Here is a 15207-nt window from a genome sequence, read left to right as displayed (position 1 = left end):
TCATGCCCCGGGAGCTGGCCTTACAGAGAAGGCCCTAAGGAGCCCTGGGGTCCTGAGGTGGCATTTCCCAGCACCTCAGGAGTCGTGACCCACTCTACAAGAACCTGCCCAAACCTGAGCCCTAGCCAGCCCCGGAGCCCTGCTGGGCACAGCTCAAGGGACTAGAATCTTCTAGGGCGAGGCTGAGGGCTGCCGCAGAGCCCCGGGGGTGGCATCTGCTCCAGGGAGCCTGGCAGCTGGTAGCCACCCATTAAGCAAATATAAATACAAGCAGCGCTAACATAAGCCTGACGTTTTCAAAGCAGAGCCAGCTCCATTCCAACCAAACTTCGTTCTTGAACCCAGGGACACTCCTACGAAGGACACAGCTGAGAGGCGAGCAGCAGACCCAATTTATAACCCGCAGCCCAAGACTGCAGAGTCGCAGCGATGGCTCCTTGCAGCCGATGTGAGCCAATTAATTAGATTACGGACTAAATTTGAAACACCATGCTATGCTGAGAGAATTATCTTTTTATGAGATGATGATTAAAAAATGACTGTCAGTAACTCTCAGATCACCGATGCTGGAATTAATTATCAAAGGCGAAGGACAGTAATGGATCATATTCCTGAGAGGAACCGATGTCCGGCATTCATTAGTGTTTATCGCAAGGCCAACAAAGACCCCGTAGAAGCCCGTGTTTGCTGGCCGTGCCCATCCATCCAGGTGCCCTGTCCGCCTGTCCGGGTCTCTCAGCAGCTGCTTCTCTGCCCCCGACACCGGCTTGCCCTGGGGCTCCTCCCCGCTGGCGCTCCGACTCCCAGGAACCTGGCCGGAAGGAGACGGCAGGCAGGGAGTCAGAGGACCCAACCCAGGGTGTAGCTCCCCACCCGAGCACCCCCTGGCCTCCCTGTAGAACCCTAAGCACCCACGTCAGTCTCCTTCCTCTGAGGAAGAGGGTGGGTCACACCCCACGCTGTTCCTTTCTTGGCACGCCTGGCCCCCAGAGCGGCCATTCTCGTACCGGAGGAGGACACGGAGGCTGGGAGGTTTGGCGCAGCTGCTCAGGGGCAGCCAGACATGCGAGTCCAGTCCTGAGTAGGGCCTGGGTGCTCTCTCTGCCCCCCACCCCCCGCTGACCTGAAACGAGAGGCGTGGGGTTCTGGGGACCTCCAGAAGAGAAGGGCCCCTCGGAGTCACTGAGGAGACCGAGCTCCCCACAGGACCCTACTGGCCCAGAGCAGGACCCTGTGCTGCAGAGGGGACGGCAGTTCTGCCCCCGACTCAGGTGCGGTCTCCAGGCAGCACAGGGTCTAAGCTGTAGCCACGGCCAAAGTCCCATTTCAGAAAGGGATGTGAGCGCTGGCCGGCCCAAGGCAGACCTGGGCATTTCACAATAGACTGTGGAGCGGCCCGATTCCGTCAGGAGCCTCTAGCCCCAGACTCAGTTTCCCTCCATCCCAGCCCCTTTTGGGGCCCACAAGGGAGACAGGTGTTAAACGCAGGGGTTCGGTCTGACCCGCCTCCCTGGGGGATGAGAGCCTGGCTCCACACTTGGGGCCTGGGGCTGGGGGCGTGAGCAGGGCCTCACCTCGCCTTCCTGTCTGCGTGAGCAGGGTCTTGGAGAGCGAGGAGGGGCGCCGGGAATACCTCGCCTTCCCCAGCAGCAAGAGCCCGGGGGCGTGCCAGAAGGGACGCAAGGACATGCTGAAGGGCAACGGCAGGCGCATCGACTACATGCTGTACGCAGAGGAGGGGCTGTGCCCGGACTGGAAAGCTGTGAGTCTGGGCCCAGGCAGCCAGGACTTGTGTGCAGATAGGGGACCCTGAGCCCTGCCCCCCTCACCAGCCCTGAGCAACTAGCCCTCTAGTCCCGTGTCCTGGGGTGAGCGAGACCTGCCAGTCGGAGGCCCCTGGGGCCCTGAGGATCCTCCCACCCCTCTGCCCTCAGGAAGACCAGACCAGCCCCACCAGAAGCCACCCCCTGCCCCTCCCTGCCCCTCCTCCGCAAGGTGTCCTTTGGGTCTAATCAGGATGCTTCTCTCCCCCAACCCAGGAGGTGGAAGAATTCAGTTTTATCACCCAGCTGTCCGGCCTGACTGACCACCTCCCGGTGGCCATGCGGTTGATGGTGTCTTCAGGGGACGAGGAGGCATAGACCAGCCCGGTCACCACAGCAGCCTGGCCTCTGCTAGCCCTTTGAGCTGACCCTGCCTGGCCACTGCCCCTCCAGCAGCAGCGCCAGGAAGAGGGCGGGGCCCGGGGGAGCAGAGGCCATTCCTGGTGAGCTGGAGCCAGCGCTGCCCAGCGCCTCTGGGCACTCACTGCGGACGCAGGAGTCAGGCCAGCCCGAGGAGCCCAGCCGCCCAACCAGTGCCATTCTTTCCAAACGTGATTTTCTACAAATCTACAGCACAACCTAGTTTGTAACCCGTGGGTTAGTATGAGGACTGGGTTTCTGTACTCTTTGTATCTCTTCTCAAGCTTCGTCCAGGGTTCATTATTTTTGTCTGCTGCCACATTGTCTCGCATGCCTGCACCCTCGCATGCACGCTGCCTGCATGCCCTGTGCCACGCCACAGCCAGACCCCTCGCTCGGGCCTCACCCAAGGCCAAACTCCAAACACAATTAGAACCAGCCAAAGAAGCACTCCTGGGCACAGGGCCGCCAGCTCGCTGCCTCCAGCTGGGACGGCTCGTGAGCAGGAACCGTGAGGGCTGTGTCCAGTCACCGCGAGCCCGGGCTCTTCCCAGGGTCTTGCATTCAAGGGCGATTACATTTTAAAAAGAAAAACAGGAAAAGCTAAGAACAGAAACAACCCCTCACTTCAGAGGGTCTGCAAACCACAAGGGAGGATGCTGCTCTTCCTGAGACAGGCTTGCTCCCCGGAGTGCCAGGGCCCGGGGACTCCCGCGCGGAGCCACAGCCCGGAAGCCGAGGAGAGAACGACTTCTCTACAGGAAGAAGGGAACTCAAGGATACAGGGAAGAGGGAGCTGCTGGTTTTGGAAATGATAGATTCGTAGCTTTTCTTCTGCCAAAACCATCACCTCCTCTTTCTGCCTGATCCTATCTACCCCCCAGACACCTCTTTGGTTTGGGACCAATCCCTCCCTGGGCACTGTCCCCATCCACCTGCTGGCTGAGCTCGGGAACTGTCCGCCCGTCTCCGGTGGGGCTGTGGCTCTGTCCCCTCCTCAAAAGCAAACCTGGGCCCTGAAAGGGGCCCTGGACAAAGGGGTGGGAAGCCAAAGTGCAGAGAAAGGCCTGTCCCTTCACCCTGAGAGGGTGCAGGCTGGGGGTGGCAAGGTCAGGAGCTACTGCTTGCACAGGGCAGGGAGGGGTACTGGTTGGCACCCAGGCACAGCGTGGCAGAGCCTGTAGGTGAGGCCCGAGGCTCGCCACCCCACGGCAGCACTGCCTCTGCCCACCTACCTGCCTTTTTAAACACACCTGGGATGCCCCCTGCAGTCACACAGGGAAGACTGTGTCTGTTTCCCGGTGCGAGGTTCCCCCAACTCGGGGGGCTGTTCTCGACACCCTCACTGGTCTCCCCTCCCCGCAGTGCCCTGATCTCTGCCCAAACAGCTGAAAGCCAGCTTTGTCCAGCAAGGCCGGGGAACATACCAGGACCCTTCTGGTGTCGGTGCGCTGGCGCTGTGCCTTGTCACCCACTGAGCTGCAAGAAGGACCCAGAGGGGTCCAAGCAGCCAGAGGTCAGGCCCTGTGCTGGGAGAGGACACTCTTGACAGCCATACCCACAGTGGCACTGGTTGGTCCGACCCCACCTGGCCGGAGCAGTGGCACAGCTGAGGGCTTCAACACTCCCCCAGCCCTGCCCCTGGGGGCCCAGGGCCAGGAGGGGTAACTCACTGCTGAGGGCACAGTCCCATCTGGGCTCTCCGCTGCGCCCCTCCTCCCAGGGCCTGGCTGTCGGGTCTTAGCCAGGCTTTGAGGGGTCATAGGGCCCCCAACTCTTAGGAGCAGCCGGGAATCTCTGCTCACACAGGCAGGGCCCAGTTGGGCAGGTGTGATGCACAGATGGCGGGGCCTGAGCTAAGGACCCCAGGCCGCAGGTCACTGTGTGCGCAGGAGGGAGCAGTGGAGACAGGCCAGGGCTCCTGAGCGCAGACACTCCACACAGCTTCCAGCCCTCCGAGGGGCTGCCTCCCTCCCCGGGCAGCTGGGCGGGGCCAGGGCGCAGGGGCACGGGCTTCTCTCCCTTCTCGCAGGGCGGCCTCAGGCAAGTCATACCTCCCTGTGCCTCGGTCATGGTCACGTCCTCTCCTAACAAGGCTGCCTTTGCCCGGCCCGGCACGGCCCTGGTGTTCCGCCGCCCGGCTCCCCCGCACCTCCCCCAGCCTCGGCCTCCGCGCCTGGGCTGCCATCACCCAGCCACATGCTTCAGAAGCCTGTGGACTCCCGGGGCCATGCACAAGCCAGACTTTTCCATTTTAATTTTTAAAAAGGAAAGAAAAGAAACATCGCCAGGATCTCCTATTCTGTGGTGTTTGGCCTGGGAGGGGCGGACACAGGGGTCACCCAAATCCCCAGCTGAGGTCCTGCACCGGCCCCAGCCCCGGCCCGGCCTCCCCCAGAGAAGCCAGGAGGCAGGGTCAGCTTCGGAAGGAAATGGTCATTTTCATTTGTCTAAATCACCTTGAGTTTTAAGTATGAATATTAATCTTGATGCTTTTTAACTATTGTATTAACTTGCTGAGATTTAGAAATACTGTTTTAAAAAGGAAAACAACTTTTTTAATTTCTGTATTTTTTTCTGTATTGTATCTTCATGGGACATTAGGGGTTTTATATGGTAAGCACACCTAAGGTTTTGGTAAACACATTATCAAATATGTACACAGACGATTCTTCCCTAGAAGAAAAACAATCTTTCACCTGATAAAATATTTTGAACAGAGAGGTGTTTTTCTCCTTCACTGGTGCTGACAGGACAGACGGATCACGAGGAGAAAATAAAACTGTGAGCTCGAAGCCGACGTCCTCCACTTATTCCAGCAACAAGCCGGGGCGGGCCCTGCTCCGCCTCAGCGGGCAGGCGGCCGGGTGGGGCTGTGGGGGCCTGCCTGTCCCGCCTCCCCTGCAGAGCAGGCACTTCCTCAGGCTGCCCTGAACTGCCTGAGAACCGGGACACCCAAGTTTTCTTACTGTGTCCCCTGGTTCCCTCTGGAACGGGGTGTAAATGGCAAAAGGGCACCCTGAGTGGTGGGGGAGGTGGGTGGCAAGGAGGAGAAGCAGTGTACTCATCTGCCAGACTTCTGGGGGGGTGGGGGTCCTTCTGCTAGAAGAGGGGCCCACGGTAAGGGGCTGTACCTCCTGGCTCCCTTTCCTGGGTCTGTGTCGCAGGAACTGCGTCCTCCCTGTCTTCTGAACAGTAGCCTGGTGTCCACTGCCGGGTCTTGGTCACCTGCTGGTGCTACACACTGAAGCCAGAAGCTTAGGAATGTGGCTTGGTGACATCACCCATCAAGTGAAAGGGCCAGAACCCAGTCCTCAGCTCAGCCCCACTAGGGTCTTTAAGGCCCAGGGCCGAGCCAGGAGTCAGCACCTCGACCCCTGGAAGCCCCTCCTAGCCAGAGCCAGGCAGAAGTCCCCAGCGCACAGGCCAGGCTGGCGACCACCATGGGCAGCCCAGCTGCCTCAGCATCACGGAGCCCAGAGAAGTGGTCCTGAAGCCTTAGAGCTTTCTAGGACTATCCGAACCACTGCAGGCTGGGCTCCCGGGCTCCTCCTCAGCTCCAGAGTGGGCCAGCAGCCCACACTGCCTGCCACACCTGGAGAGAGGAGCCGGCGGTGCAAAAATGCAAAAAGGGAAGAGGTCTCCACACCCAGAGACCGAGGTGGACCCTGAAAGGAGGAGCACCTTCCCCTTCCTCCCCAGAAAGCTACAGCATTCACAGCCCAGAGCCTCTCGGGCCACTTTATTTCTTAACAAGTGAGGGTCAGCACCCATCATCCAGGGTATCTGAGAGTGTGAAATCCACGGTGACATCTCCAGTGCGGGGGTGGAACTCCACGGCGTAGCTGACTGTCTGAGGGCCACCCAGGGGTGCTCTGGGGTCCAGTGCAGTGCTGAAGAAGTACACGGCCTGTTTGCAGTGTGGGTTCCAGCAACAGTCCCCCTGCGGCAGGATCAGCGGAAGGCGGTGAGGGCTGCTGGCAGCTAAGCCCTCTTCTGGCCAGCCTCCCCTGCAGGCAGCTTGACGTGGGAGCTACTGCTCACAGTCAGGTACCCGGGGGCACTGAGGGGTCACCATCTGGCTGAACGTGCACCAGGAACAGCCAGAGCACACTAGTGGTGCGGCCTTCCCTGACAAGGCCTGCTCGCAGGGTCAGCCAGCCCTGGGACCCACTACCTTGCACCCAGCACTACCTTGTCCGCCGCAGGCTTCAGGAGGCCGGTGCTGATTGTGCTGTCTGGGGTCAGGTGGTACTCCATCCACAGGACGGCCCCGTGGCTCCTCCCAGGCCTGGGGGGAGGGGAACGTTGGGCCGAACAGAAACAGCCCGACAGATGCGTAGATATGACCACGTGACCAAGGAGGACATTCCCCTCTGCTCTGCAGAAACTTCTGGACTTCCCCACTTTCACCCTGCCCCGTCAGGAGGCTCCTAAGGCTCCACCCGACTGAAGGCCACTCAGTAACCTGCTGAGCGAGAAGAGCCACAAATCAAAGCCCCCACTCACTCCTCATAGCCTGGCCAAGTACTCAGAGTAACCGGCGAGGTCAGCGACAGGACAGTCTCCACCTGAGGCCAAAGAAAGGCTGGGTCCAGGAGGCTCAGAGCACAGCCCTGGCACCAAACGCTGGAGGACCCCTCCCCGACACCCTGAGTGGCAGGCCCGGATGGCATCTGCCTGCCTCCCCTTGTCAGTGGAGCCCCACAGAGGGCTCTGGGCTCACAGCTCCTCCCCACGAAGGAGGCCAGGGCTGGGGCTGGGTGTTGCAATGAGCGCCCTTGCCAGTTCCTAACCTGCTTTAATTCCCAGGAGAAAAAAACGGTCCAATGGGTAACCATAGCAACCAAACTCGCATTTCTCTGCAGCTGTGATCCAACAAGCTACTCTGCTCAAAAGGAGCCTCAGACTGTAGGGGGAACAGCAAAGCCCACTCCGGCTCTGCCTCCCGGCCCACACACACCCAGAGGCTGTGGGGAACCCTGTACACTCAGGGCCGCTTTAGACCAAGGAGGGCAAGGCTGAGACAAGGAAAGCCGTCACACCCACGTGAAAATGGCCGAAGTGGTTAACTGCAAGGGCAGTAACTACTAGACAGAAAGCAGGCACCTCCCCTCCCCCCCGCTTCCTTCCTCCTAGACTCCCACCCAGAAGCCAACACTCACCTCCTCAGCTGGATGGAGCCCTCCGCGTGGAGAGGCTGTGAAGGGACTGGCTGCCGAAAGTCAAAGGTCAGGATGTGCTGGGGCTCGGAGAGGCTACGGCACGGGTACTCCCACAGTGGGTGGGGCTCGGCCTCCTTGCTCTCCCTGAAGTCCAGGGCACGCTGAGAAAGGAAAGATATGCGGGGGTCTGCAGAGACAGCCAGGATGCCCAGGGGACAAGGGGCTCATGTCCTTGTCTCCAGGGTCTATGCCAGCGGCCCCTCACCTCCATGGCCCAGGTCCCTCAGGGTAACGCCAGTCACGTGGGGCAGTGGGTCCTCACAGGCCACTGGCCTCTCTGCTCCCTGCTCCCACTCATGAGCCATCTCCTGGGCAAACCGTCCCTCCTCTCTAAGCCTCGTTTTCTCCCTTTTTAAAATGGGATGGCCCTGCCCATGTCACCCAATGTCCACATTGATGACACCTGGTCCTTGGACACGCACCCATTTGGTGGCTCTGACTGAGCACCACAGCTGACAGGTCACCCCCACAGGAGGGTCCCAGTCTAGAGAGGATGCAGACACAAGCAACCACAGTGCCCAAGGAGTGCTGGCCTCCTGCGGAGACGGGGCTGGGCGAGAACCTGCCTGGAGGGACGACCTCTGGGCTGCCTCCTAGAGGCCACACAGGAGTTGGCAGCAACAAGGAGAGAGGACAAAGCTGAGCAGGGAGAGGGTGCAGCAGCAGGGGTCAGTGACTCTGTAGGCGGAGGGGCGGGGAACCTCACAGGGTTTTCCCACAGGGGACGGGCAGGCTAGACTCAGGATCCACAGGTTTATCTGAGCCCCCAGTGGAGGGCAGCTGAGCGGGAGAGGCAGGAGGCTGCACAGTCACAGGCGAGAGACAAAGTGGCCGAGACCAGAACAGTAGCAGCAGAGAAAGAAAACTGGATTTGAGGCTCACTGATGGCCAGATGGTTATGGAACCTGACGACCCACTGCAAGTGAGGCGAGGACTTGCCCTGGAGGATGCCCAGCATCTGGGAATGACGGGGTGGCAGGCGGGGGGGATGGGAGCCCTGGAAGAAGCCAAGCTGGGGGTGGGGAAAGAGCACGTGGACTTTGGAGGCATCAAGGTCAAAGTGCCTGAAAAGCGTCTCCATGGAGAGTCCACTGCTTTTATTTATTTATTTGGTCTGAGCTCAAGACAGATGCACACTTTAGCCAGCGACAGAGAGGGCACAGGGGACAGTAAGGACAGGGGCCTGAGGGAGCCGTAGAAGGCATGACACCCTGAGGGATGGGAAGGGGGGGAGAGACCAAGAAGGAGCCTGAGGGACAGTGTGCGGTGACTCAGCCCAAAGGCGATTTCTAGAAGCAAGATTCTAGAAGCATGAACAGTCTGTGGTTGGCGGCGGAGAGGCAAGTAAGGTGCAAACCAAAAATATCAGTTGGATTTATTCCTAAAAAAAAATGTTTACATGAGCAATCCGCAATCACTGTAGAAAAATGTGAACAGAAAGATAAGCAAACGCAGAAAAAAAAAACACTTCCTTATCACACAACATTCTGGTATCTACTACCCACCCCTTCCCCTGGTGTGTCTGAATTTCCCTGATCCACAGGCAGGGTCCCGTTGCTGGCCCCACCCACTCCCGCAGCCACGTCACGACTCTGCACTTCAACCCTCACAGATCCGGGACCACTGGCACCTCACGAACCCCCTGGATTCCAGGGCATGCAGACCCTCGTAGCTGACTCAGGCCCCTAAAGACACACAAACAGCCCTGCAGGACCCCCCCTCACATCTGTCCACATGCTCTAGCACCTCCCCAGGACTGGGGTCCCCAAAGTGAAAATGGCTGGCTCAGAAGGTTCCCAAACTGCCTTCTAGAAAGGCTGTTCCAACAGAGAACTGGCTGCTGACACTGGCAGGAGCAGTTCCAGTGGCACAGTGCCAGACCCCAGCCTGGGATTCTGATCCAGGGCTTACAGCCCAGGGCCAAGAATGGCCTTGGACTAGACTCGGACACACAGTGGTGCTCGCGCTCACACTCACAGGGAACCGAGTGGAACTGCCCCACTGCCCTCTGCCCCCAGCGGAAGGGCTCTCTGCTCGCTGCCCGCACTGCCCCACCCACGTCTCTCCGCAGGAGCCCTGCCTTCAGGGGTCTGTGGTGATGGGGAGCGGGTGGGGGGGGCACGGCGGGCGGCACTGTGGCCCCACCGACCTGAATCATGTCGTCCATGATGCGCACGTCGAAGCCTTCGCAGTCGCCACAGGGGCTCCGGATCCGCCACAGGTCCTGTGAGGAAGGCAGAGCCTTTGTTGACACCCACCCACCAGGGCACCCTGACGTCCACGCCCACCCAGGGCCAGAGGGCAGTGTGTCGACAAGACCAAGAAGAGTTAGTGAGGCCAAGCTGCGGTGGCTCCAGCCCCACAAACCTCAGACCCATCTTGCCGTTTTCACACGGCTAGAAGAGACCCCCAAGGTTGAAGGGACTCAGAGACACTAAAAATGCAGGACAGTTCTGTGACTCTGCCAAGCCTCACGTGACCCAAGTCCTCTCCCGCAAGGGGACAACCGTCCAGGACTACTGGGCTGGGGTTTCCTGCTCTCTGTCCTCCTGAACACCGTTTTCTTTAGGGAGAAATCTACAAACCGCTGTCAAGGCCCTGTGCCCACCAGCGGCATGAGGATGACGGGAGGGCCAGAGGCACTGAGGCAGGTCAACGTGCGTCCTCTGTCTCCTGGATTTTTGCCTGGAAAACGAGTAGCATTCTCCACATTTCCTTCTTCCACCATGAAAACCAGGATTCACGTGGAAATTTCACCAGGTAAACAAATAACACAGAAGAAATACCCCCAAATAAGTGATGCAGCCACCAAGCTACCAACAGACAGGGCCGTTCTTATCAAAGAAATATCAAATGAGGTTCACTCTGCATTTCAGGTTAAAAGCATTTGAAAATCCTTTTAATAAAAAATACCTTTCCCAAAATGCCTTTGTGACTGTGGCTCTGCTTTGATGAGAAAATTAAAATGAACCTTTTCAATTTCCTCTCCTATAAAGAAGGTGACTCTCCCATCTCAAAATGCTTTTAACAGGTGGAGCCTCGGCTCTTAATGAGAATAGAGCAAGCTGCACAGCATGTCTCCTGAAACTCTAATTTTATGTATTTTAATTATTCTGATAAGCCATATTGTAAAATGACAACGCACAGCCAATTCCATTTCATATGTCAAATTGCTGCGCTTTAAAAATGACAAGCCTCTTCTATTCCACCCTGCAGTGTGCTGAGAGAGAAAAGCAGAGGCCAAATCACGAAGGCCTGAGGAACTCCATCGACACCTGAGGTGTTTGCAAGAAAACAAGAAATCCCACCCTTCTGCAAAAACCGCTGGGCAGCCTACCCGGAATTCCACAACCACAGCATGCAGCGAGGCAGCCTGGGGCATCACCGTGGCTCCAGGCCCCAGGTGCTGGTCCACGGCAGTCCGCACATACCAGAAGTACAGATTGTGCCATGGCAACAGGCTGGTGGTGAAAAACGGCTCACCCAGGAGGACCGAGACCTGGGGATCAGAGCAAGAAGCAGAACTGAGACATCAGAAAGATCTGTCTGAAGAGAAAGACAGGTCCCGAGTTTCACTGCATGGAAGTAACAGGCCATTCATTCATTTACTCGGTCAACAAACAAGTATGTAAGGTCTGCACCTGCGCCTGAGGATACACAGGTGAGACACAGACATGAGCCCAGCCCTCAGGAGTGCAGAGTGGAAAAGGGAGCAGGTGAGGCTGGGAAATGTCCTTGTGGAGGGTGACAAGCTTTGACAGCCGCCCCGAAGGTGCACGAGGAGGACCCTGGAGGCAAGAGCATCAGGAAGGACTTCCAGGATGGTCCTGCAGATCCCACTCAAAGCTAATCTTGACCATTTACTCTCAGTGCTCATCCAGCTGTCTCCCTCATGAGGCTCAGAGCACCACAGAAGTGGGCACATAGGCAGCGCCTGGCCCAGAGCAGACGGTCAGTAGCCACGTGCTGAGGAAATAAACAGACACATGAGTAGGAGTCCAAAAAGCAAAGGAGAGAGGACTCCAGGCAGTGGGACAGACAGAGGCACAAGCACAGGTGGGAGAGGGAGGCCCTCTCAGGAGCCGGGCAGGGCGGTCAAGGGTAAGGCCAGGGAGATGGAAGGGAGCCAGGTCACAGGAAGGCAACTGACCACAGCTTGAGGGGACTGGGCTTTCCCATGGAGGCAAGATGGGGTCACTAAACACTTTAATCAGAGAAGGAGTATGTTTTAGAAAGAGCCCTCGAACAATGGTGAAGAGTATGAGGACGCCACCCGCAGGGGAAGTGGGGACAGGAGGTGAACTGGATGAGTACTACAAAAAGTGTGCAAAAGGGAGGAGACCAGGACGTGGCAGATGCTGAGGCAACAGAGCCCTCAGGGCTAGACCCAGGCAGAGGGGCACCAGTCGGGGGCCAGGCCGAGGTGAGGTCGAGTATCTGGCTGAGGTGACAGAGGGGTGGAAGGAAGACGCTGGAGACAGCAAGTTGGCCCTGTGTACTCCCCACCCCCCAGCACTGGGAACGAGGGAAGAATGAACCCTCTCACCACTCCCAGTCACCGTGTCTGTGACTGGGGGTCCAGCCAGCGCACCATGACAATGGCTCAAAGAGTTTATGTATCTTTTCACCCTCATCAGTGAGGGGATAAAAGAGCAAGTTGTACATAAATGTTCACAGCAGCATCACTCACAGCAGCCAAAAAGTAGAAACAACCCAAATGTCCATCAGCTGCTAAATGGATAACAAAATGTGGTATTCCCCATACCACACAATGCACTGTTATCCAGCAGTGGAAAGAAATGAAGCACTGTTTATGCTACAACCTGGATGACCCTGAAATGAGCCAGTCACAAAGGGACTACGTATTGCACGATTCCATTTACGTGAAATGTCTAGAACTGGTAAAGTCACATGGACAAAAAGTACATTAGTGATTGCCTCGGGCTGGGAGGATTGCTGGCAAATGGGGAGTGACTGCTAGTGGGCATGGGGTCTCTTTTTGGGTGATAAAAATGTTCTAAAATTGATTGGAGTAAAGGCTGCACAACTTTATGAATATAAGAAGTCACTGAATTGTATGTTTTAAGTGGATAAAATGTATGGCATATGACTTATATTTCAGAAGAGTTGTTCTTTAAAAAACAAAAAAAGGGCATGGCACCCTGGCTGGTATGGCTCAGTGGATTGAGTGCTGGCTTGTGAACCAAAGGATTGCTGGTTCGATTCCCAGTCAGGGTACATACCTGGGTTGTAGGCCAGGTCCCCAGCAGGGGGCGCACAAGAGGCAACCACAATTGATGTTTCTCTCCCTCTATCCCTCCCTTCCCCTCTGTCTAAAAATAAATGAATAAAATCTTTTTAAAATTTCTTTAAAAAGGCATGGGTCAGGATGGGGAGGGAATGGGCAAAAGACTTGAATAGACATTTCACCAAGTAAGACACAGAAGAGCTAATGAGCACATGAAAAAGTATTCACCATCATTAGTCATTAGGCAAAAACAAATCAAAACTATGAGACATCACCTCACCCCTCAGATGGCTATAATAAAAACCAGAGACAGCAGTGTTTGTGAAGATACAGAGAAACTAGAACCCTTATACCTTGCTGGGGATGTAAAATGGCCCAGACCCTTTGGACAAGTTTAGCAATTTCTTAAACAAAAACCCCTTACAACCCAGCGATTCTAACCCTAGGCAGCCACCTAACCGACTGAGAACAGGCCTCCGGGACTCAGACACCCATGTGCACAGCAGCCTTAGTTGCAACAGCCAAACCTGGAAATAATCCTAATGTCCCCAACAGTGACTGGATACACAAACTGTGGCATGTTCATGCAATGGAATACCAGTCAAAATCTGAAAGGGACAAAACACTGATACATTCTACAACATGGATGCACCTCAAAGACATGCCCAGTGAAAGAAAACCAACAGAAAAGATCATATATTATATTATTCTATTTATGTGACAGAAACCAGCTCAGTGATTGCCTGGAGCTGGAGGCTGGGTGATGTTGGAATTGTTGTAAAACTAGGTTGTGTGATGGATGTACAACTCTATAAATTTACTAAAAAAATTATTAAATGATACACTTGAAATAGGTTGATTTTATGGTATGTCAATTACATCTCAAAAAAGCTGTTAAAAAGCTGGCAAGAAAGATGACAGGTTCCAGCGCCAGCGGCCCATGGACCTGTGAGGAAAGACACCCAGCTGGCAGTCGGACGCACGAGACCTGCAGGCCCAGCTTTGTCGGTCACGGATTCCCATATGGAGAAGATGTTGTCGATGGGGAGATGTTGTCACAGAGGGAGAGGAGAGGATGGAAAGGGAGGGAGCTCCAAGGACATCCCTAGGGAAGGATCAAGTGAAGAAACAGAGACCCATGCAAGACTGAGAAGGAACAGCCAGAAAAATAAGAAGAAAACCTAGAAAAAGCAGTCTCTTAAAAACCTAAGGAGTGTGTTGAGGAGAGAGAGGGCCCCTGGTCATAAAGGTCCAGGGGTCGGCGAGAGGAGCGTGCAGGGAGACTAGAGGTAGGGGCACGCACTGGGGACCGCAGACCAGCTGCGGCTGGAAGTGAGCAGGAAGGTGAATCGAATGGAACAGGAGCGCTGTGAAGGGAAGAGGGAGGGAGGGCATGATATGCCGGCTGTTAATCCCAGCAGAGCTGTCTGCACTCACTTTAAGGAGCAGAGATTAGCTGGAGCTCAGAGCACAAGTATCTGCTCGGCAAGCATCTCTGCAAACCCTCACCACACTCTCCTCATCAGTGGCCAGTTCTCAGCTGGCAAGTTCAACAAGGGGCCCTCCGCAAGGCCAAAAGAAAGGGGGAGTTGGGGCCACCTAGTGTTATGCCACCCACTACCCACTCTCGTTACTCACCTTTTTACCCTCCAAGTCTGCAGATGTTAATAATTCAGGCCGTTTCTCTATTACATTAATTTTATCTTCCAAGTGGTTAGCCTTAAAGATCTTAGAGATAAAATAAAAGTATTATTTTTTGTCCAGAAAAAAACATCTCCAAGTTGCTTTATCTATCTGCAGTTTTCTGGCTAAGTACTTCTGGAGCACGATTTTTATCTGCTTTGTGGAAGTTCTCCCCTCCAGGGGCATCCTATACACCAAGGGATGAGGTCACTAGCAAAATGTAGCAGAAAAAGAAATCTCTCTCGCAGGCACATCAATAGGACCTAACAACAGGTGTGCAGTTCTGGTGGAGGTGAGCTGTCCTTCAGGGAGGAAAGCAAGAGCACTCGTTGGCCAGGAGAGACCCCATCACGGAACCAACCAGACGGGCCAGCTCGTGAACATGACCCTGGGCTCTGTGTCCCGGGAACAAACCACACACCCAGTTGTTCACCATGGTTTAATTTCTTTAGTTTCATGTGAAGTGAGGAGGAAAGCTCATAGGTCTTCAGCCAATGAACAAAACAAAGTCTGCATGTCTGTTTCTCATTGATGGCAGCCCTAGAAGACTCTGGGGCCAGTTCTCGAGACTGGAGCAAGGAGAGCTCGCACTGCTGTACTTCTCCCGGTTCCCTCGGAGCAGTAAGTGCCAGACTCAGAAAGGCAGGCACCACAGGTTCCCTCATTATTTCAGTAAACACAATTATCACTTACTTTGTTCATCAGTCTATGAGAAGCTGCTGAGTTCTCTACAGTAAATACCTAGAGAGAATATTACGCTATTAGTTGTAAGAGATTCACATAACAGAGAAATTAAAGACTGAAATGTAACAAGATCATCCCAAGGCAGAAGGCACCACCTAACCACCTTGACCCATGCTCATCACCC

The 15207-nt window shown here is 55.7% G+C and overlaps 2 protein-coding genes across 6 annotated transcripts in view; one reads left to right on the top strand and one right to left on the bottom strand.

Moving 5' to 3' along the window:
• Positions 1–4850, top strand: part of SMPD3 (sphingomyelin phosphodiesterase 3) — a 75347-nt gene extending 70497 nt beyond the window's left edge. For both annotated transcript variants that reach the window (XM_036012056.1, XM_028502109.2), the window contains 2 exons: positions 1600–1762; positions 2040–4850. In XM_036012056.1, the coding sequence (XP_035867949.1) occupies positions 1600–1762; positions 2040–2141 (265 nt within the window). In that variant the 3' untranslated portion in view covers positions 2142–4850. The remainder of the gene's footprint in view (positions 1–1599; positions 1763–2039) is intronic.
• Positions 4851–5897: 1047 nt separating this feature from the next.
• PRMT7 (protein arginine methyltransferase 7) overlaps positions 5898–15207 on the bottom strand; it is a 45124-nt gene continuing 35814 nt past the window's right edge. For 3 of the 4 annotated variants that reach the window (XM_036012053.1, XM_036012055.1, XM_036012054.1), the window contains exons 12-18: positions 15033–15080; positions 14295–14384; positions 10746–10907; positions 9558–9632; positions 7349–7509; positions 6378–6474; positions 5898–6126 (exon numbers count right to left, since the gene is read on the bottom strand). In XM_036012053.1, the coding sequence (XP_035867946.1) occupies positions 5947–6126; positions 6378–6474; positions 7349–7509; positions 9558–9632; positions 10746–10907; positions 14295–14384; positions 15033–15080 (813 nt within the window). In that variant the 3' untranslated portion in view covers positions 5898–5946. The remainder of the gene's footprint in view (positions 6127–6377; positions 6475–7348; positions 7510–9557; positions 9633–10745; positions 10908–14294; positions 14385–15032; positions 15081–15207) is intronic. The other variant, XM_028501950.2, reaches the window with a different exon arrangement.

The sequence above is a fragment of the Phyllostomus discolor genome, chromosome 12 (genome assembly GCF_004126475.2).
Source record: "Phyllostomus discolor isolate MPI-MPIP mPhyDis1 chromosome 12, mPhyDis1.pri.v3, whole genome shotgun sequence".
NCBI lineage: Eukaryota > Metazoa > Chordata > Mammalia > Chiroptera > Phyllostomidae > Phyllostomus > Phyllostomus discolor.
This window is presented reverse-complemented; position numbering and strand designations above follow the sequence as displayed.